The following is a 22,455-nucleotide window of genomic DNA, read 5'->3' as shown; positions in this document are numbered from 1 at the left end:
CAAGTATAATATTTTTGTCTCATTTGTTTAACTGGTTTCTCTTTATCTACTTTTAGGACTTGAGTGAAAATCTGATGATGTTTTAGGTCATATATATGCAGAAATATAGAAAATTCTAAAGGGTTCACAAACTTTCAAGCACCACTGTATGACACAGGAAAGGTTCTTCAGACATCAAAATGGTAAAGAGACAGCTGTGAGCCAACAACAAAGATTCAACATGTCCAAATAAAAAGTGGGGTGGCTGAGCCAAGAAATTAAAAGCCCCTTTCTCAAGATGCTCTCCCTCTGGCTTCTCATATGACTCTTTTTGGAATTCTCTTTAGTTTTTGTATTAAAAGCTCTTTTCAGGATGGAACCTCACATTCCTTATCTCCTAAATATTTATCTTTTCACAAAATCTGCAGACTTTCAGCTTTTTTAAACTGCTACATTTACCAAATAAGTCACAAAAAGTTTTCAACAGCCTGAATAATAACTGAACATAACTGACAAATATATATTTTTTTTATTTCGCCTTATACAATTTCTTGTATTAGGACTTTGTTAGTTTTCGCATACCCCTTGGGGTCAGAGCGCAGGGTCAGCCATTGTATAGCGCCCCTGGATCAATTACAGGTTAAGAGTCTTGCTCAAGGGCCCAGCAGAGTAGGATCTCTTTTGGCAGTGACGGGGATTCAAACCGGCAACCTTCAGGATACCAGCACTGATCCTTAGCCTCAGAGCAACCACTCCGCCCTATTCAAATAGATAAATATGCCATAAATGTGATGTGTTAATCAGTAAAGCATAAATTGGAACCACAGACAGAAGTTTAATCTGAGAATTTGATGTAGACTAGTGTCACATGAGTGCGCATAGGGGACAGCTAAAGGGCACTGGTGATTGTAATTCCTGGCTGCTCCAGCGGTTGGCACTGTGTGCTAATATCCTTTCTCCTCCTCCTTCTGCAGACGAGAAGAGTGATGGCTGTACCATCACCGATACCACTTCTGGTGTCTGGCCTCCTCGACCCACCTCATCCTGTAAGGACTTAAGACTGAAAGATGTGCCATCTTGAGTTAGTTTGATTGAGAAACTGCATCTGAGAAGACGGCTCCGCAATTACTGTGTGCTTTTATTTGTTTTGTCAAAGTTCAATTATATGGGGTCACCAGGGTTTGATTTCTTACAACTAAACCAACCAAAAAACCATACATTAGAAATAGATTATATAATAGATAGATAGACAGGCACAATATAAAGGATGAACAGACAGAGACAGATACGAAATGCACTAAATGATAGATAGATAGATAGATAGATAGATAGATAGATAGATAGATAGATAGATAGATAGATAATGAAAGGCACAATATAATGGAGAAACAGACAAGGGTGGATGGATAGATGGATAGACAGACAGATATTAAAGGCACTATATGACAGACAGACAGACAGACAGACAGATAGATAGATAGATAGATAGATAGATAGATAGATAGATAGATAGATGTTAAAGGCACTATATAACAGATAGATAGATAGATAGATAGATAGATAGATAGATAGATAGATAGATAGATAGATAGATAGATAGATAGATAGATAGATAGATAGATAGATAATGAAAGGCACAATATAATGGAGAAACAGACAAGGGTGGATGGATAGATGGATAGACAGACAGATATTAAAGGCACTATATGACAGACAGATAGACAGACAGACAGACAGACAGACAGACAGACAGACATGAAACGCACTATATGATAGATAGATAGATAGATAGATAGATAGATAGATAGATAGACAGATAGGCAGTATATGTGCCCTTGTTGGGGTTCAAATTCATGTTTTTCTTTTCTATTTTGTTCATTTTTGATACATTAATTATGTTATTCAAGTGCACCCTACTTTCTTTCTTTCTGGATTCTTCTATGTATCTAAGCAGGCTTTGTTATGTTCCATGGAACTGGTGGGAGATTCCACCAAAGAGGTGGAGCCACCTGCCAATCATCGACCATGAACTGCCCTCTGCTCCCACAGTGTCTGACGGTTCATTTCGAATGTGTGGAGGAGCAGCGAGTTTTCTTCTGTTAATTGTTATTTCTTTCAATTATTGGATGTCTCGATTTTGATCTTTTGCTCTGTTTTTTGACCTTGCCTTGGATTTCTGTGCTGGGACTTTGTTAAGACTTTGATTGCCTTTTCTTTGGGAAGCTTTTTTTTAAGTTTTGTGCTCTACAGAACTTGCTTTTGTTACTGGGCATGGTGTTAAGAATAAATTCTTTATTTTATAAAGATGATGCAAGTTGTCGTGGCTGTCTGCGCCTACTAAGTAGTTTAACTATTGTATTGTATTTCTGAGGTGGTCATGATGGATTGACCATCGAGCTCCGTGAAGAGGATTACTCTTGTTCTGTTTTGTGTCTTGTATTTACCCCATTTTTTGATGCCCACTGCACAACCCGACATACCTGGAAGGGGGTCTCTCTATGAATTGCCTTTCTTGAGATTTTTTTATTTTCAGGGATTCGTTCAAGGCTGTAGGGCTGTCAAAAACAGGGCCTATTCAAGGCATTCCTTACGTGATTCTGGGACTATAATGAATTGTTGTTGCTACTGCTGTGTGACCTCATTGCTAGCCGGGGTTTGACGGTGATATCTCCCTCTACTGGACATTTTTGGAAGGGCTTTTAAAAAACTTTTACTAACTCTTTAGTGCTTTGGCACTCCCAGTCCATGACACCTTTGCACCAGTTCAGATTATTCACTGGACTTGAACGGCTTACATTTCAATAAATACTAGAACTACATAACGTGGGTATGTGTAGTGTAAATACGTACACACGTATAACATACAAAACACACACACACGCACATACACACACACAGGGTTCCAAGGGGTCACTTATCCCATGATTCAGCCCTGCTTGTGCCTGTAATCAAGTGCTGCTCCGCACATGCTCTACGATATTTTTTTCTTTTATATAAGACTGGCTGGGGGCCATGTTGTGATGGCTTTGGAATAAAACATTACCTCCTGGAGATTTCAAAGCGGCCAGTTAGAAAGATTTCCACATTTGTTTTTTTTTTTTTTGCTGCCTGGGATTAGATCAATGGTGCCTGTTATATCAATTTGAACACCCCTTGCAGTGTGGCCATTAGTGTCGAGATGTCTGCTGACGTGTGAGCTTGACATGCTAACTTCTCATGTGTTTCCAGATCTGTTCCTTCTTTCCAGACATCACCAGAAGCTATAAAGAGTCACGTCAACTGAAGCCCCAATGGGTGTCATGGTGGTAAAAGGGTGCAGGACCCTTCCTTTGAAATGACAACGGTTAACAGGAATTGGGAGAAGGAAGTATTCCCAAGTGCTGTCGTGGAGAGGTGGGCAGATGAGAGGGGCACTGTAACAGCCTAATCAATAAATCAATCAGTCCATTTATTAAATGGCGCTCCTCACAAGACACTTTACGCAGCAAACCAGAGTACAATTTAGAGTGCCAAGCTAAACCGTGAAATCAGCCAGAGCAAGAACAATTACAAGAAAATGAAGTTTGAAGGATGTGGTGGTGGCCTGGTGGTTAGCATTTGGGCCTCACAGCTGCAGAGTCTTGGGCTCAAGGGTATGCAGGGTTAGGCCAACTCACTTACTCCTAATGGGACAATTCAGAGGGGTCAGTTAACCTGACTGGGAAGACCTGAGGAGGTGGAAGAATAAACCAAAACGCCACGAGAAAGGCTGATAAGAGACACGACGAGAACAGGCAGTGGCCAGGCTGGAACTGGGACACCAGGAGGGCTGCCACCCTTTGACCCTTCAGACTTTGCTTTCTTGTGATTTCATATTTTACTTTAAACACTTTCACTTGGACGTTTGTTTGCTCTTGTGTTGATGTACTCTGTGAAGGGTCCTGTATAATTGACTGATTGCTGGGGATATCGCAGTGGCTCACTAATCTGCCCTCCATTCCGGCACCAACGAAATTCCCAAATATGGGAAAAAATAGTCATGATAGTGGCACTAAATCCTGTGAATTCATGCCATCAGTATCCTGGCACAGCCATGCAGGGAGCTGTTTAAGGCAAGAAAGACAGAAGATTTGAGATAATCTAATTCAACTCAGTAATCATGGTGCGGGAGAGGAGAGACCTGCTGCATGTTGATGAGCACATGACAGAATTTCACACTACTCTCCGTTTTCTAATTTAGATTATTCAGTGTAAGTTAGGGACAATGCTAGAGCACAAAGTGGGAAACAACCTCAGATGGGCACCGGGCACACACTCACTTACACCTGACAAACTTTGAACCGCCAACTAACTTAAATAGCCAAGAGGGAGGAAAGACAAAGAACGTAAAGAAAAACCCAAATAAACACAGGAAGAACATGTCAACTCCACACTGAGAGTGGCCAGACTGGGAGTGGGACCGGGACCTGGACATGAGAGGCACAGCTTTGATGAACATGTCACCCCATTTGTAGCAATCACCTCAAGGCGCTTTATTTCTGGGGCATACAGGGAGTCGCCTTTGCTTTTTACTGCCCAGTGTCTGACCTACTGAGGCTCTCTTTCAAAGCTGAAGCACAACTTCCTGATAGACAGATAAATAAACTGCTCATAAAATGAAAGGAACACATCAGATCTCAATGGGAAAGACAAATCCTGCTGCTATCTCTACTGATATGGACTGGTATGCTGATGTGTGAGGAATGAAAGGATGGAAATGAAAATGATCAACCGACAGAGGGCTGAATTAAAAGACAAAGGGAAAAAATGAGGTGGCAGGCAGGCAGGTGAGTCCATTTGGCCGAAATGTCATTGCAGCAACTCGTACTCAGTAGTTTGTATGGACCCCCCGACCCCATATGTGCGTGTATGCATGTCTGACAACGTCCTAAAGAGAAAACGGATGGTGTCCTGGGGGATCTTCTCCCAGATCTGGACCAGGGCATCACTGAGCTCCTGGACAGGCTGAAGTGTCAGACCAAAACATAATGTCCCACCCAGAGGTGTTCTATTGGATTACAGTCAGGCGAGTGAGCATCGGGGGGAGCAAGTCAATGGGATCGAGTCCTTCATCCTCCAGAAACTGCCTGCATACTCTCGCCACATGAGGCCGGCCGGGCGTGGTCATACACCAGGAGGAACCCAGAACCCACTGCACCAACATAGGGTCTGACAAAGGGTCCAAGATTTTCATCCCGATACCTAATGGCAGTCAAGGTGCTGTTGTCTAGCTTGTAGAGGTCTGTGCGTCTCCCCCATGGATGTGTCTCCCCAGACCATCACTAACCCCCCCCCAAACCGGTCATCCTGAACGATGTTACAGGCAACAGTATAACGATCACCACGGCTTCTCCAGACCCTTTCACGTCTGTCACATGTGCTCAGGGTGAACCTGCTCTCATCTGTGAAAAGCACAGGGTGCTAGTGGTGGACCTGCCAATTCTGGTATTCTGTGACAAGTGCCATTCGAGCTCCACGGTGACCACTAGAGAACATAGTCGGGCCCTCAGGCCACCCTCATGAAGTCTGCTTCTGATTTTTTGGTCAGAGACATTCACGCCAGTGGCCTGCTTGCTGGAGGTCATTTTGTAGGCTCTGCCAGTGCTCTTCCTGTTCCTCTTTGCCCAAAGGAGCAGATAGTGGTGGGTCCTGCTGATGAGTGAAGGACCTTCTACGAGGGGCCCTGTCCAGCTCTCCTTGAGGAACTGCCTGCCTGTCTCCTGGAATCTCCTCCATGCCCTTGAGACTGTGCTGGGAGACACAGCAAACCTTCAGGCAATGACACAAATTGATGTGCCATCATGGAGAAGTTGGACTACCTGTGCCACCTCTGTAGGGTCCAGGTATGGCCTCATGCTACCAGTAGTGACACTGTCCGTAGCCGAATGCAAAACGAGTGAAAAAACAAACAAAGAGGGAAAAATGTCAGTGGCCACGACTGGTTAAACCATTCATTCCTGTTCTGGGTGGTCGTCTCATTGTCGCCCCTCTAGTGCACCAAAGCAGCTGAAACTGATGAACAAGCCCCTCTGCTAGTTAATTGAGCAGATCAACAGCCCAGAAATCTTATTGACGTGATGCTATACTCTCATTAAAAAGTGCTTCTTTATTTTTTTGAGCAGTATATAAAATGCAGTAAACTAGATAGATAGATAGATAGATAGATAGATAGATAGATAGATAGATAGATACTGTATGAAAGGCACTATATAATGAGAGATAGATAGATAGATAGATAGATAGATAGATAGATAGATAGATAGATAGATAGATAGATACTGTAGGAAAGGCACTATATAATGAGAGATAGATAGATAGACAGATAGATAGATAGACAGATAGATAGATAGATAGACAGATAGATAGATAGATAGATAGATAGATAGATACTGTAGGAAAGGCACTATATAATGAGAGATAGATAGATAGACAGATAGATAGATAGATAGATAGATAGATAGATAGATAGATAGATAGATAGATAGATAGATACTGTATGAAAAGCACTATATAATGAGAGATAGATAGATTGATAGATAGATAGATACTGTATGAAAGGCACTATATAATGAGAGATAGATAGATAGATAGATAGATAGATAGATAGATAGATAGATAGATAGATAGATACTGTATGAAAGGCACTATATAATGATAGATAGATAGATAGACAGACAGACAGGGAGCTGTGAGGCGCAGCATTAGCCAATGTGCCACCCTGAATGTATTGTACAGTAAGTGCTACCAGTTTGTCACGATCTTCAGAAAGGCCCATCTCAAAGCTGCACTCTCATCATTTATGGCTTCATGCTGTGTTGTTGTTGCACCTTCTTTTCTGGTCTTTCCGTTTTTATGAATGGTGACTGCATCTTTTTGGGGCCCCTTATCTTTATACCTATTTTCCCCACACTTATCTTACTGTTCATATCCAAAACAGTCCTGTTGCAGGTCCCCCTACTGACCACAGTGGTCACTTAGGTTACTTATGCCAGAGGTGAGGAGAACAGCAGCAAACAACACACAGCATCTTTTCTTTTTTTCAGTTTTTTACATTTTTGTCTTTTCATTATATAACCTTACATGCTCACCTGTAATCTCACGAACAGTCCGAAACATGTTTAGTTTTTCCGGATCCAAGGCCTCAATATTATGATAGGCATCCCTATAGATTGCGGAGAGAGAAAAAAGAAAAAAAAAAAAACACAAAAAAGGCAAAATGTGAGTGCAACTGCTAGAGAAAGAGGTTGAGATTATACAGCCTGGTTTGCTGGCTCAGCTGTTACAAAAACAGTCTTCTGGGATTGAAATGTTGAAAGAAAATCCATTTCATACCTGCTGACCAAATAGCCACACAAATGGAAACCTCGGATTGGATTTCGAGCCCCGTCGTAACGTCCAAGTATAATGTCTTTCTGGTGTAACATCAAGAGCAGGCTGTGGTAACCTCATTGGTCCTCATGAAATGTACACCTCTGCTCAGCAAAGTTGGCTGAAATGTCCTGGTTCTGTGCTCAGACCGAGTCACAAATACACTAAGGCTATCCCGGTATCATAAGTCAGAATTGGCTCTGAATGAAACATCAAGCCATTACGTGGTATACACAACCAGACGGTGCCGGAGTTTAAGTTGGGTGTGTTTGAAGGAGGAAAGAAATTTGGAGGAGCTTGCGGAGAACATGCAGCCTTCACATAGGCATCTCAACTTTGGCCACAAATCTATACCGCTCTAAACTGGCTTGCCATGAGTTTATGTGGGTGTGTACATGAGAGTGTGTACAGCACAGCACTCCAGGGGGGTGCAAAGCAAGAACAGCCAATGTGCCCAGGTGGTCTGTCATGGCGCCAAATCACACTTTGTGTGCAGCACATCTCTGGATTTTTTTTTAATGCTTTCCTGTAGACGCCTCAGCAGCTCGATGTGGTGTCACTCATTAACATTCTATTCACAGGTTTGAAGCTCTGTATGAACAAGTCCATCCGTGTTGAAAAACAGGATCATCATTGTCTCCTGAAAATCTACCATGGTGGCTTGGAGGAAGAAAAAAATGTGTCAAAGTCATCTGCACGACTGCAGACTAAATGGCAGAAATACGCACTCCATGAACTTAGCATGATGCCAGTTAACAGACTGATTAACCAAACCTGTAGGCACATGATACTTAGTGGCATATTCGATACCCATACCCTAATCTCCAGCTATTGACCGATTCCAGGAACTTTTGGGACACCTTTCATGTGCTTCAGGGCCTTCAGGAGTCTCGCTTTATGAGCTGGGGAGACGGTGTGACACACTCATTAACATTCCTTCCCTGTATAATTCTAGAGTGGAGGAAGACACCAAGGAAGCACTATGATGTCACTTCCGCCTGTCTCCAAAAAGATCCACCGCCTTCTGATCCAGAAAAGCAGTGCAACCATTTGTGATGCGCCATTTGTTGGAATGAAAATTTTGGAATAATAAATGCCAGGGATTTTATTAATACAGATGTTTGTGATGTGCCATCTGTTGAAATGAAAAATGCAATGCACTTTAGTACTAAAAATATTTCTGACACAACACCTGTTGGAATAACAGAGACTTAGCAACCAGGACAGATGCATAAATACACAAACACCCTTTTACTAGCTGTGCTATCTGTCCAAGACAGGTTGAAATCCAAGTAATCCACTTAGACCTCGGTGTCAACATTTGCAGTGCACCATGCAATGAGCATATGTCTGATATATGCCATGGGATTCGCAAACAAACAGTGTTAATGCTTGTGATGCGCCATCTGTTGAAATGAAAAATGCAATGCACTTTAGTACTAAAAATATTTCTGACACAACACCTGTTGGAATAACAGAGACTTAGCAACCAGGACAGATGCATAAAAACACAAACACCCTTTTTTTTAGCTGTGCTATCTGTCCAAGACGGGTTGAAATCATCAACGTAGACCTCAAAGTTAACATTTGCAGTGCACCATGCAATGTGCATATCTCTGATATATGCCATGGGATTCGCAAGAACAGTGTTAATGCTTGTGATGCGCCATCTGTTGGAATGACAGATCCAAACAATTTTTCTACTAATAATTTCACGACGCACAATCCAGTTGGAATTCCAATAACAATGCAGTTTATTACTAAAAATGTTTGTGATGGGCCATCTATTAGGATGACAGAGACATTGTAACCGGACAGACGCTCAAATACACAAACACCCTTTTACTAGCTGTGCTATCTGTCCAAGACAGGTTGAAATCCAAGTAATCCACTTAGACCTCGGTGTCAACATTTGCAGTGCACCATGCAATGTGCATATCTCTGATATATGCCATGGGATTCGCAAACAAACAGTGTTAATGCTTGTGATGCGCCATCTGTTGAAATGAAAAATGCATTGCACTTTAGTACTACAGTACAAATGTTTCTGACGCACCACTTGCTGGAAAAACACAGACATAGTAACCAGACAGACGCACAAAAACACAAACACCCTTTTATTAGCTGTGCTATCTGTCCAAGACGGGTTGAAATCATCAACGTAGACCTCAGAGTTAACATTTGCAGTGCACCATGTAATGTGCATATCTTTGATATATGCCATGGGATTCGCAAGAACAGTGTTAATGCTTGTGATGTGCCATCTGTTGGAATGGCAGATGCAAACAATTTTTTCTACTAAAATGTTCACAACGCACAATCCAGTTGGAATGCCAATAACAATGCAGTTTAATACTAAAAATGTTTGTGATGGGCCATCTATTGGAATGACAGAGACATTGCTCAAATACACAAACACCCTTTTACTAGCTGTGTTATCTGTCCAAGATGGGTTGAAATCTAAGTAATCAACATAGATCTTGGCGTTAACATTTGCAGTGCACCATACAATGCGCATACCTCTGATATATGCCATGGGATTCGCAAACAAACAGCGTTCATGTTTGTGATGGGTCATCTATTGGAATGACAGACACATAGCAACTGGATGGACACACAGGCACTTCTCCTTTTATGTAGGTGGATATTTAGATTTTAGAGGATTGCCTTAAAATCTGCATCAGTTAACTATGCAATGCTAAACCGTCTTCAACACAAATGTGCCACCTTTTGGATTTTAGAGGGTCTGAAAAGTATATGAGTCCATTTTAGCGGTGCAGGCACATGGTCGCAGCCAGGCCCACTTGGCCCCATCAGGTCATTTGACCGGCGAAAGGATGCCAATGGCCAGTAGAGGGAGTAGCATCTAGGTGTATCTGGTGCAAATGCACTGATCTGCAGTGTTGGAAAAAAACCGAACCCTGGATGGGTCTTCACCCTGAGGGCACTGTTACGAGAGAAAGAAAAAAAAAATCCAAAGTCGGGTCGGGGGGATCGGTATTGCAGGGGCGTTGAACTCCAATCCTGGAGGGCTGCAGTGGCTGCAGGTTTTCATTCTAACCATCTTCTTCATCAGTGACTAGGTTTGGCTGCTAATTAACTTCTTTTGCCTCAGTTTTAATTAACTTGGCTCAGGCCCTTTAGTTGTTTCTTTTTCTTTAATTAGCAGCCAAACAATAATGAGACACAAAACAAGCCACCACATGACCAGCTCATCTGTGCCCATCACACAATATCTCAAAATAAAGAAAGGTGAAGGTCCCATTAAGGTTGATCACTCAGGTCACCAACACATTTTAATGATGTTCTTAGAAAAAAACAGGATTTCAACAGTTTTGGAAATGTCTGTTCTGGCAGAATGAGAGCAGCAACAAGCTATGGGATTAAAGAACGGGTTTAATTAACAGCAAGAATTAGCTTCTCATTAAGAGATTGGTTGGAGTTTGAAGCCCCAGTTTAGCTGGTCATCTGTCAGCTCGTTTCAAGTCTCATTTCTGTTTGGCTGTCACTTGATGAAGAAAGGAATCAATTCAGAGGATTAAATTCCTAAAAACAGGGCTAGGAAAATGAAAAGAAAAGAAGTTATTAAGCAGTGAAATCTGGTCACTGATTAGGAAAAGGGTGAGAATGAAATCCTGCAGCCACTGCGGCCCACCAGGCCTGTAGTTCGACACCCCTGGAGTAATGGGAGAGCTTTAGTCTGGTACCATGGCAAATAAGGGTTTTTGTCTTCTTTAGTTATGTACCTTGTATCCTCCCTGTGCTTATCCCTTCCTGCAGTCAACTTATTTTTGGCAAAGGTGTCATTTGTGTTTGTTTTGTTCCTCCGTTGTGTGCTTACGAGTGCATAGGGCTGCCATGAGGGTCCTCTCCAATCACAGCATGCAAATGCTCCTAAGTGAGCGGGTATGACGTGGACCCCTGGGCTGTAGTTATTGTTGACACGCAATTCCAAGAATGTTCCTTGTGCGGGGGTCTCGACTGACAGCCCACAAATTGCATTTGTGGTACTTTAGTGCAGTCTCAACAATTCCACTGGTGTTCAGTTAGTCAAGAGGGTGGGGGGGGCCGGGGGGGTTTCGGCAGGCCTGAATTTAGATGCTAATCTGGAAGCTAAATTAAAGAAAGAAAAAAAAGGAACAAAACCTAGCAGCCCCCAGGGGAGCTTGGCATGCAATTCTAAGCACGACTGGTGAAATGGGGGTCAGACCTCACCCCCCCCCACTACTATGCTCTGGGCGCCTGGCTGGCCATGAGGTGAAATGAATTCTGACAATCTAACTCTAAATGTCCAGGACACTGGGCTGCAGGTGCAAACCACAAGCAAATTAACAGCCTTCCCCCTGGAGAAGCGGCGTCTACAGCAGGGCTGTAAACCATAAAGAGCGGCTGGCGCACACGCTTAGGCCCCAACGACACTCATTCCCTCCAGCAGCCATAATTAGGTGGCGAGAAGGCAGTAAGTAGGTTTCTGTGCACTGGATGAAGAGAACTGCCTTCAGAGGGTGAACGTCGAGTGCTACAGGAGAAGAAGAAGAAGAAGAAGAAGAAGAAGAAGAAGAAGAAAGGTTGCCCTTTGACTGTTGTGGCCATTTTATTTTGCCCCCCTGAAAGGTCTTTACTTATACAAAAGGTAAAGGGGTACTAAGGCACAGGGAGACGGAGAGGGAGACGGGTGGTTGGAAGATAAAATGGAAGTAAGAATGTAGCTCATGTAAATCAGCTGTGTGGCAGTTAAAGTCATAAAAAGGCATTATGGGAAGACAAGACTTCCTTGTTTAAAAAATTTCGTCTCTATTGAAGCCGGTCTGTCATACCATCATCCTTTAAAAGATCCACCATTGTCACACCCAGACTGCCTGGATGACCACTGTCCTAACCCCATGAGGAGTTTTAAGAGGCCAGTCAAGGATTCCATATGCTCTTCACTGCCCAAAGAACTAGAGCCATTACAGTTGGCAGACCACTCCAGTAGACCCACAGATGATGCCACCACCCAGATCTTACATACAGCACTGGCCCACTTGGACAACTTGAACATTATGTGTGATTTATAGATGATAAGGAAAGGAGCTCTGACCCTTCAATGCCAGTGATGAGAAAGACGAGGTTCCCGTTGATCTTTGTGCAGTTGACAAACTTATCGATGTTGCTCGAATCTACAGTTTGGACAGACTGTAAGGTGCCCGTCCCGATGCCATCACATGCTGTGAAGGAGAAAAGAGAAAAAGAACTTTAATAATGCATTCAGGCATTCCAAACTATAAAGATTTTTAGGGTGTAATATTTCATTTAGGGCGGCACGGTGGCACAGTGGGTAGCGCTGCTGCCTCACAGTAAGGAGACCTGGTTTTGCTTCCCAGGTCCTTCCTGCGTGGAGTTTGCAAGTTCTCCCCGTGTCTGCGTGGGTTTCCTCCCACAGTCCAAAGACATGCAGGTTAGGTCCTAAATTGTCCCTATTGTGGGGGTGTGTGTGTGTGTGCCCTGCGGTGGGCTGGCGCCCTGCCCGGGGATTTGTTCCTGCCTTGTGCATTGTGTTGGCTGGGATTGGCTCCAGCAGACCCCGTGACCCTGTGTTAGGATATAGCAGGTTGAAGAATGACTGACTGACTGATGACTGACTATTTAATTTAAGCAGGGACTCACACTTACTATATGGGTTGTGGGACGGACACCATAGTGTCACAGAGAGAGGGACAGGGCAAAGTGCACAGGAGCTTCAGTCCACGAAGCAGCAGCAACACTAAACGCTGTGCCACCCCACCACCAACTTTATGCTGCCCACACATTGTCAATCTGTCATTCACGTGCGCACCCATCAGTCATTCACTCACTAAACAGCCCCTGTAAATGTGGGCATCACTAAACGGATATTGTGTGACATTAAACTGAATGAATAACAAACCAATGGGTAACCAGAGCTAAACTGAACAAAACGTGGGCTACGTTTGCGGACTCCAGAAAGACAAAGATGTCCGTTGAAGGAGAAGAGCTGCATACCTTTAGGACAGATGTCTGTGCAGGGCTTACACATCTTGATGCCCTTCTCTTCCACTTCCATTTTATTGCTTGGGCAGGCACGAACACAAGAGCTCATATCCACTACAAAATTATCTGCAAAAAATGAAAATAAGATTTATTAATGCCATCATCCTTATAGGGTCTTCTGTATCTATTTACTGCATGGTGTCTTTACCAACTACCTGCTGTATCTATTTAGTATCTTTACTATCTGGATGTTTACTATTAACGGTCTTCTTGCTACGACTTACTATACAGTGCCTTTGTCATCTACATATTTACTACATAGTACCTTTACTATCTATATATTTACTGTATAGTGTCTAAGTAATGGTGTACTATATAGTGCCTTACCTATTTACTAAATGATACCTTTTTTACAAGACATTTACAATTTATTATGTTCCACTTATGATTTACAATGTAACACCTTCCTTAATTACTTATTTACTATCTGGCATCTATCTTGAGATTTATTACACAGCACCTTTTCTATTTACATATTTACTTGTCACTTTTTTCTGCCTATGATTCACTATACAGAACCTTGCCTTGCTATCTATTTTTACTATCTGTGTATTTACTACCTAGTGGCCAGTGATATATTATATAGTGTCTTTTCTATCTAAACATTTACTACATGGGTCCACCTAGTAGTTTACTATACATTGCCCTTTTCCTTATACTCTATAGTGTCTTTCCCAGCTACCTACCTATCTTTCCTATCTAGATGTATACTATTTACTGTCTTCTTGCTATGACTTACTATATAGTGCCTTTGCTATCTACATAGTAACTACATTGTATCCAACTAGGGATTTACTACATAGTACCTTTCTCAAGAACATGTTTACTATTTAGTGCCTATCAAGTGATGCACTATATAGTGTCTTACCTATCGATCTATTTATTACTGTTTATGGTACCTTTCCTGTCCAGAGATTTACAATTTGCTATGTTACATTTGTAAATTATAATATACATAAAGCCTTTCTTATCTGTCTGCCATCTATCTAAACATTTACTCTGTACTGCCAGTTCTATCTACATATTTACTATTAACAATGTTCAGTCTATGATTCACTATAAAACACTTTCCCTAGCTAAATATTTGATACATAATATTTTCCCATCTACATATTTACGATTTAGTGGTATTATTTAGTAATTAATTATATTGTGTCTTTTCTATCAAAATATTTACTACATAGGTCCATCTACTAATTAACAAGAGTATATAGTGCCTTATCTCTCTATCTATCGATTTATTAGCTGAGACCGGTCTTATCCTTCACTTTTTTCACATTTTGTTATGTTGCAGCGTTATGCTGAAATTATTTCAATTCATTTTACCCTCATCAATTAGCACTCAATACCTCAGAAGGAAACAGATATTAGGAATTTTTACATATTTATTACACACACTTTGCTCAGTACTGAGTCACTTAATCACTTTTGTCACTGGTTATGGCCTTGGCTCTTCTTACTACATAATCACCATTTAATGATTTTCTTTATACTGCCATTCCTATCTACACTTTTACTACATTGTGCCCATCTAATTATTTAATATACAGGTCCTTTTTTAGTCTTTTTACTACTGATCACCTTATGAACCAACATATTTAACTAGCTAGTGTCTATCTAGTGATTTATTATACAGTATAGTGTATTTCCTGACTGTCTGTTTACTGTGTAGTATCTGTCTGTCTATTACTGGGGTTTACAAACTCGGGTCTGGGGACCCCTATGGCTGCAAGTTTTTGTTCCAACCAGCTTCTGTTTTAAATTGGACTCCTGGGCTAATTAAGTGATGTGTTATTTCCCAAGTTCTGTGTTTTGGGAACAATATAGAATTAGAAAACGAAGTTGGGTAGAGAAAAAAAAAAATAAAATGTACTAAGCTGTTATATGTGAATAATGCATTTTTTTTCTTTTAATAATATTTTCATCTTGATTTTCATTCCACTTTTCCAGGTGTTCTAATTGTTTAATTTATCCGTTATTTACTAATCAGTGGGTCTGAAGCTAAAGTAGTTGCAGCCTTTCATGATTCAGTGTTGTTTGTCTGCTTGTCTGCTCTGCTTCTGATAACATACAACTAAGGAGGGAAAATGCACAGTGAAAGGGCAAAATATAATGAAATCAACAAAAGAGAGGTAAGCATTTAAATTGATAGCAAAAATCAATCATTATATAGTGCCTTTCATACCTATCTATCTATCTATTATATAGTGCCTTTCATATCTATTATATAGTGCTTTTCACATCTATCTATCTATCTATCTATTATATAGTGCTTTTCACACCTATCTATCTATCAATCATACAGTGCCATTCACATCTATAAATCTATCTATCATTATATAGTGCCTTTCATATCTATCTAGCTATCTTTTTAAATACCAATCTGTTTTTGGTGTATTGCCCTTCCTGTCTATCTTAAACAGAACCTTTAATATTTATTTACTGGTATGTTTCAGATTTTTGAAGCCAGCTTACTGACATTTTGCTATTTATGGCTTCGTAACAAAGGGAGTGAGAATTGTGTTCTTTCTCAGTCTGAAGTCAGGTAACAGAAAGGGCTGCGGAGTCATTGGAAAAACAATGAATAAATAATGAAAACACTTCTCAACAAAGATCATCAATTTCTGATCTTTAATTTTCATGATCCCATCAAACAATGTAGAAAATTTGGGGAAATTCAGGGGGGTATTGGTTCAGCACAGCGTATTTCATGGATGTGTGACTCCCAGAGTTCACTGACACAGAAAAGTGGACCACTGCAAGCGGGAGGGACGCTGCAATGGATTTTCTGTCTTCCTCAAGAGGTCTCTCCAGATTAAACACCAATTCCCAGGCTCACATATCCAAAGCAGCCCAAGCTGTAAAGACTGGTCACTGGGCACTGCCAACGTTCTGGTGTTAATGTCATGTACAGTACATACAGTTCTTGTACGCAAAGGTTCAACAATGAAAACAATATGGAAAAAAGGTAAATGATAATTTCACAAAGCAAAGCTGATCATTAAGGTGAGAATTAAAAAGGACAGAAAAAAGTGCAGCTTGTATGTTGTCGCTGTCAATTTGCACAGTACAAAGACTTGCAGGTGTGAGACAGGCTCCAGTGCCACAAACACAAGCCTGCTCTGGATTAAGCCAGTTAGAAAATGACAAGACATGACAGACTGGACATTTCCACATTATTACACCTCAGTGACGGACCCATAATGTTAAACCCTTCAATCCTGCTGTAATGTCAAGTATTATTTTATGTGGTGACTTCAACCAAGGGCACTACATAAAGTCAATTACACAGAAAAAGAATCACTAAGTGAGTTCACAAGTTTACGTTTCTTTGTTTTGGTTCATTTTCTGGATTATTTTGATCCTCTGATGTATTTGTCGAGAGCAGGATGGACACAGTGAACACGCATAAAAAGAAACATCCATCCATAGTGGAATTCTCAGGGCATTCAGCCTCATCCCAGAGAAGGGTGTAGAATTTAAAGATATGAGAAGACACTTCCACGGGTGCAGACTCTTCTGACATGGCATCAAATGTACTTATTTCATTTACTTGATTGGCGTCCATTTCAGGAACGTATGATGCGACATAAGCAAAGTATACAACATACTGTACATCTCAAAAACTCCTCTCATACAGTCCCATGCTCCAAATTAATTCTGACACCAGAAGCCACTGCCATCAGAAGTACGTAACACCAATGGATTTCAAGTTGGTGAACAGACAAAGAATGGAGATGAGAGAAGAAATGGGATGTCAGCGGTGGGGTTTGCACTTGGATGTTTACTTCTTCTAATTTATAAAACAATGACACAGACTCCAGTACACCACAAAGCCGGTGTTCAAGTAAAACTACAAGTATGTAAACGTGTAATAATTACATTATTGTCTTAGAAAATATTTTTTTCCAAACAGGCCAGCTCTTTCAATCCATCATTACACTTTTCATTGCAGAAACTGATTTAGAAAACTTTGCATGCAACTTACGTGGACACTTTTTGACACAGAATGCCCCATAGGTGTACTTGGCCTTGGGATTGTGCTCGGTCTGGAACGTGGTGGGGTTGTAGACAAAAGGCAAAGGGCAATGCGTGACACACGCGCCACTGTCATTGAAGTTGGTGCAGGCCTGCAGAGCAAAAGCAAGATGGCGAGAAAAAAAGAAGAAGAGTCACACGAGGCATATACTGAGCGCTCAAAGACTGAGAAAATATGGCACAGTATAAAAATAAAAGTATAGTATAAAATATCAAGTATAAATAAAATGACACACGGTATTAGGAGGAATGAGTAGTATCACCTAAAAATACACAGAACAATAAGTGCCAAGATGACAATAAGTAATAAGAGTAGAAAGACAGTTAATAGATAGACAGGAAAGGCACTATATGATAGATAGATAGATAGATAGATAGATAGATAGATAGGTGAAAGGCACTATATAACAGATAGATAGATAGATAGATAGATAGATAGATAGATAGATAGATAGATAGATAGATAGATAGATAGATAGATAGATAGATAGATAGATAGATAGATAGATAGATAGGGACAGGACGACTGGTTGCAATCAAGGGAAAGATGAATGCGGCCAAGTACAGGCATATCCTGGACAAAAACCTTCTCCAGCGTGCTAAGGACCTCAGACTGGGCCGAAGGTTTACCTTCCACCAAGACAATGACCCTAAGCACACAGCTAAAATAACGAAGGAGTGGCTTCACAACAACTCTGTGACTGTTCTTGAGTGGCCCAGCCAGAGCCCTGACTTAAACCCAATTGAGCATCTCTGGAGAGACCTAAAAATGGCTGTCCACCAACGTTTACCATCCAACCTGACAGAACTGGAGAGGATCTGCAAGGAGGAATGGCAGAGGATCCCCAAATCCAGGTGTGAAAAACTTGTTGCATCTTTCCCAAGAAGACTCATGGCTGTATTAGCTCAAAAGGGTGCTTCTACTAAATACTGAGCAAAGGGTCTGAATACTTAGGACCATGTGATATTTCAATTTTTCTTTTTTAATAAATCTGCAACAATTTCAAAAATTCTTTTTTTTGTCTGTCAATATGGGGTGCTATGTGTACATTAATGAGGAAAAAAAATATTTAAATGATTTTAGCAAATGGCTGCAATATAACAAAGAGTGAAAAATTGAAGGTTGCCTGAATACTTTTCTGTACCCACTGTAGATAGATAGATAGATAGATAGATAGATAGATAGATAGATAGATAGATAGGGAAGGCACTATATAGGGTGGTCCAGATCTAATTATGCAATTTTCATTACGCTATAACTTATTAAGTTTAAAAAATAGAAAATCACCCAAAAAATCCCAGACCATTGAGAAGTGTGCAAACTGACGACATGAAGAATCGTCTTCATGCCGAACTGGAATCGTCCCCACATAAATCAAAGTTATCCGGACGATCTGGATTTGCATAATTAGATCTGGACCACCCTAGATAGATAGATACTGTAGATATTAAGTTTAGTGTAGTAGGTAGGATAGGTAGGATAGATAGATAGATAGATAGATAGATAGATAGATAGATAGATAGATAGATAGATAGATAGATAGATAGATAGATAGATAGATAGATAGATAGATAGATTTACAAAAAGAATAACATCTAACTCTAATGTGGGCAAGTTATTAATAGTCTATAAACTGTAGAGATTCTAACTGCCCTGGGTGGGAGGCCAGAATGGAAGGTCAGATGAGCATACTGGCAGGATAAGGAAATGGCTTCTTGCCCAGCCAGAGTCATACACATGAGGGACAAGCATAAGCCGATGGCCAGGGAAAGTTCCATCCCCCATATGACAGGTGGCAGTGTTTCTCCCGAGTGGTCCCATTTTGAACACCTACAGGGCTACACAGTTGCTGGGGTTCGGAAGTGCAGGCCTGTCAGGGTTCCTAGGGGACCATTAGAGGTTGTTGTCGAGGAGGGACCTCCCTGGTTTCTATATGACCCAGAAGTGCTTTCAAAAAGCCCAATGCCTCACATCGGAGAGTCAGAGTCGGGAGGCAGCAGGCGACACTATTGTAAGAAGGAAGGAAGAAGTAATTGGATTGTGTATTGGTCTTTGATCCTTGAACAGAGGGATATTGTAAGAGCAGCAGGCTTCAACTCCAAAACGTGGCCACTGACATCCACAAAGCTAATTTAGAGTCGTCAGCCACACGGAGTCCCCATGCCTTTCACACGCATGTGCCTTTCTGGTGTATTTTTGACATTCAGTCAAAACTTTTCAAAGTACTTTGAGCCTACAATCAGTGATGAGCAGGAGACAAAATTAAATGGGTTAAAATATGTGAGGAAAAAAAGACTTCAGACAGAAAAACCACAAGAAAAAAAAATAAGCTTGACATGGGCATCAGTTGGTTATGAGATTCAAAAGGCGGAAGCACTAACTAACTAATGTGCCACCCACAGTGGGTTTATATTCAACATCACACAACACTTTCACAAAGGCTCAGGCCAATTCAGGGTCACCAGGGGGCAGATATACAGTATTATACTCAAATTACAAATCAAACACTGGCAATGCAGAAGGGCATTTGGTAGATTTGCATGTATTGGTATATAATAATAACAACAACGACAACAACATGAATATGTAATGTCAGTTTTATTTTCCTCAACGTTAAATTTAATCATTTTTTTCAAATGTGGAGTTCAAATAAAGGGAAAAAAAAGAAACATCTAAATGAAAGCTCCACTTTCAATGAGCAACTTGGAACACCTTTTGAAAGGTTAAATAAGAATAACTAAGGCTGACATTTAAAAGGATTGAAATCTGCTGTATAATTACACTGCTTCATATAATGCTACTATTTTTACCAAGAAAATTCAAACCTAGTGGCCTTGGAGCTGCTGGAATGTTACTCAGATTAAATGCCTTTATGCACTTGGCTGAAGATACAAAGGCTGCACAGGACCCTCTGTGTGTGTGTGTGTGTGCGTTTTCAGTTAAACTAAATCATCTTTAAATGCTCTGCTACAAAAAGGAAATGTTTTTTACCTTTCCACATCAGGCTTCCCAGGCAGCTCACAAATGAATACATTAATGAAATATTCAGATTTATTCACTGAGCAGATAGATAGCTAGATAGATATAAAGGGCACAATATAATACACAGATAAAAAGATATGAAAGGCACTATATGATAGATAGATAGATAGATAGATAGATAGATAGATAGATAGATAGATAGATAGATAGATAGATAGGAAAGGCACTATATAGGGTGGTCCAGATCTAATTATGCAATTTTCATTACGCTATAACTTATTAAGTTTAAAACATAGAAAATCACCCAAAAAATCCCGGACCATTGAGAAGTGTGCAAACTGACGACATGAAGAATCGTCTTCATGCCGAACTGGAATCATCCCCCGCATAAATCAAACTTATCCAGATGATCTGGATCTGCATAATTAGATCTGGACCACCCAGTATTATAGAGATTAAAGGCACTATATAATAGATAGATAGATAGATAGATAGATAGATAGATAGATAGATAGATATGAATGCTGATTGTGTCATGTGACATTCTTGCTTACATGTGCTAATCAATATGTAACACACTGTTGCCATGATTAGTATGTAGAACCATCTTACCTTGAAATTTTTATATTCATTACCTGAATATTTATCAATCTGTCTATCTATCAATAACAAAGTGCTTATATAGTGCCTTTCACATCTACTGTATCTATCTATTATATAGTGCCTTTCACATCTACTGTATTTATCTATTATATAGTGCCTTTCATATCTCTCGTTGTGTTCACACACACTCACACTTGTAGTATTACATTACAGTATGGGGGGCAGACGACGCCACTGCCTTTAATTTCCCGGCACAGCCCTTTTATTGTTTCACTGATGTAATATTAAAGATGCCTTTTCTTTGCCAAGCCATTCACATCAAGCTCTGCTAATTGTCTTTATCCCGTGTTTCATTACTGTTTAACTGCAGGTACACGGCCATTTCATTTTCATTGTTCTGTTCAAGCTCGTCTTGGATGAGTAAAAATAAAAACATGCCGTATTCTTCTACATGGTCTACCAAAAGGAAGTGGAGCTGGAAATGTAAAAGAGCTGAGAAGTGACGTACAAAGCAGTCGGTGTCCTTGGGTCCAGCGCAGCCTCCTGCACACTCTCGATGGCAGCAGTCACTGACGTAGGGCCCGAAACATCGGCCATCACACTGCTCTGCACACACCGTCTTTGTTACTGTGGAAACAAAGAAAGAATAAAGCAAACTGAGCTCAGGCCATTGATGAGGAGTTATAAATGATGACTTTGAGAGCTTTGGCTTTATGTTTTACAGAAAGCTGCATTTTCTTTAGTCCTGGACCACTTTGTTTCTTTCTGGTGTAAGGGTAAAAAAGAAAAAGAAAAAACAATGAAAAAATTGGCAAAACATTTTCAGTAAGTGCCTAATGTATTTGTTAACTGAGCTTTACTCAAAGCAGTGCCTTTGAGAACACGTGAGAATGCAGGCAGCACTTCGGTTTTGTTAATTTCTGTACAACACTCTTAATAAATGAACAGTTTATGACACAGTTGTGTGTTTCCATTAGCACACCCACTACTGTGTATTCTTCAATGACATAGCAATGTCGTGTTCTCTCTTTTACTTTATTTTCTAAATGAAAGAAAAGAGTTTGGACTACTGGACGTGATCAGAATAGATGGGGTACATAAACAGACAGTACCCTCACTTTGTCAACTTTAAACCTGAGTGCCAAAAGACTCTTTCCAGGGAAAAGTCTACCAACAAGTTTGTATGAAAGAAATCTCCCTAAAGTTAATAGTTACACACACTGGCGTAGCTGGCCAGGTGGGGTTTCGGGTCTGAAACCCCCCATGAAATGTATTTCAGGACAGCTCAGACTGATTAATTAGAGACACTGTATACGTTCTCATTCCCACCAAAATGAATCCCTGGCTTTGCCCCCAACAACATGACATTCAGTTGGCATCTTCCAAAGAACTGGTCAATCTTTGGGATCTGTCATTGC

At 40.7% G+C, this 22,455-nt stretch overlaps 1 protein-coding gene across 6 annotated transcripts in view; it reads right to left on the bottom strand.

Moving 5' to 3' along the window:
* The window catches only part of LOC120530767 (receptor tyrosine-protein kinase erbB-4-like), a 799,040-nt gene that overhangs the window by 180,339 nt on the left and 596,246 nt on the right, over positions 1 to 22,455 (bottom strand). For all 6 annotated transcript variants that reach the window (XM_039755347.1, XM_039755351.1, XM_039755348.1 and 3 more), the window contains exons 6-10: positions 21,546 to 21,664; positions 17,402 to 17,543; positions 13,366 to 13,479; positions 12,446 to 12,572; positions 7,086 to 7,159 (exon numbers count right to left, since the gene is read on the bottom strand). In XM_039755347.1, coding sequence (XP_039611281.1) covers positions 7,086 to 7,159; positions 12,446 to 12,572; positions 13,366 to 13,479; positions 17,402 to 17,543; positions 21,546 to 21,664 — 576 coding nt within the window. The remainder of the gene's footprint in view (positions 1 to 7,085; positions 7,160 to 12,445; positions 12,573 to 13,365; positions 13,480 to 17,401; positions 17,544 to 21,545; positions 21,665 to 22,455) is intronic.

The sequence above is a fragment of the Polypterus senegalus genome, chromosome 6 (assembly GCF_016835505.1).
Source record: "Polypterus senegalus isolate Bchr_013 chromosome 6, ASM1683550v1, whole genome shotgun sequence".
Lineage (NCBI taxonomy): Eukaryota > Metazoa > Chordata > Cladistia > Polypteriformes > Polypteridae > Polypterus > Polypterus senegalus.
The sequence above is the reverse complement of the archived record's forward strand: the minus strand, read 5'-3'. Positions and strand labels throughout refer to the sequence as shown.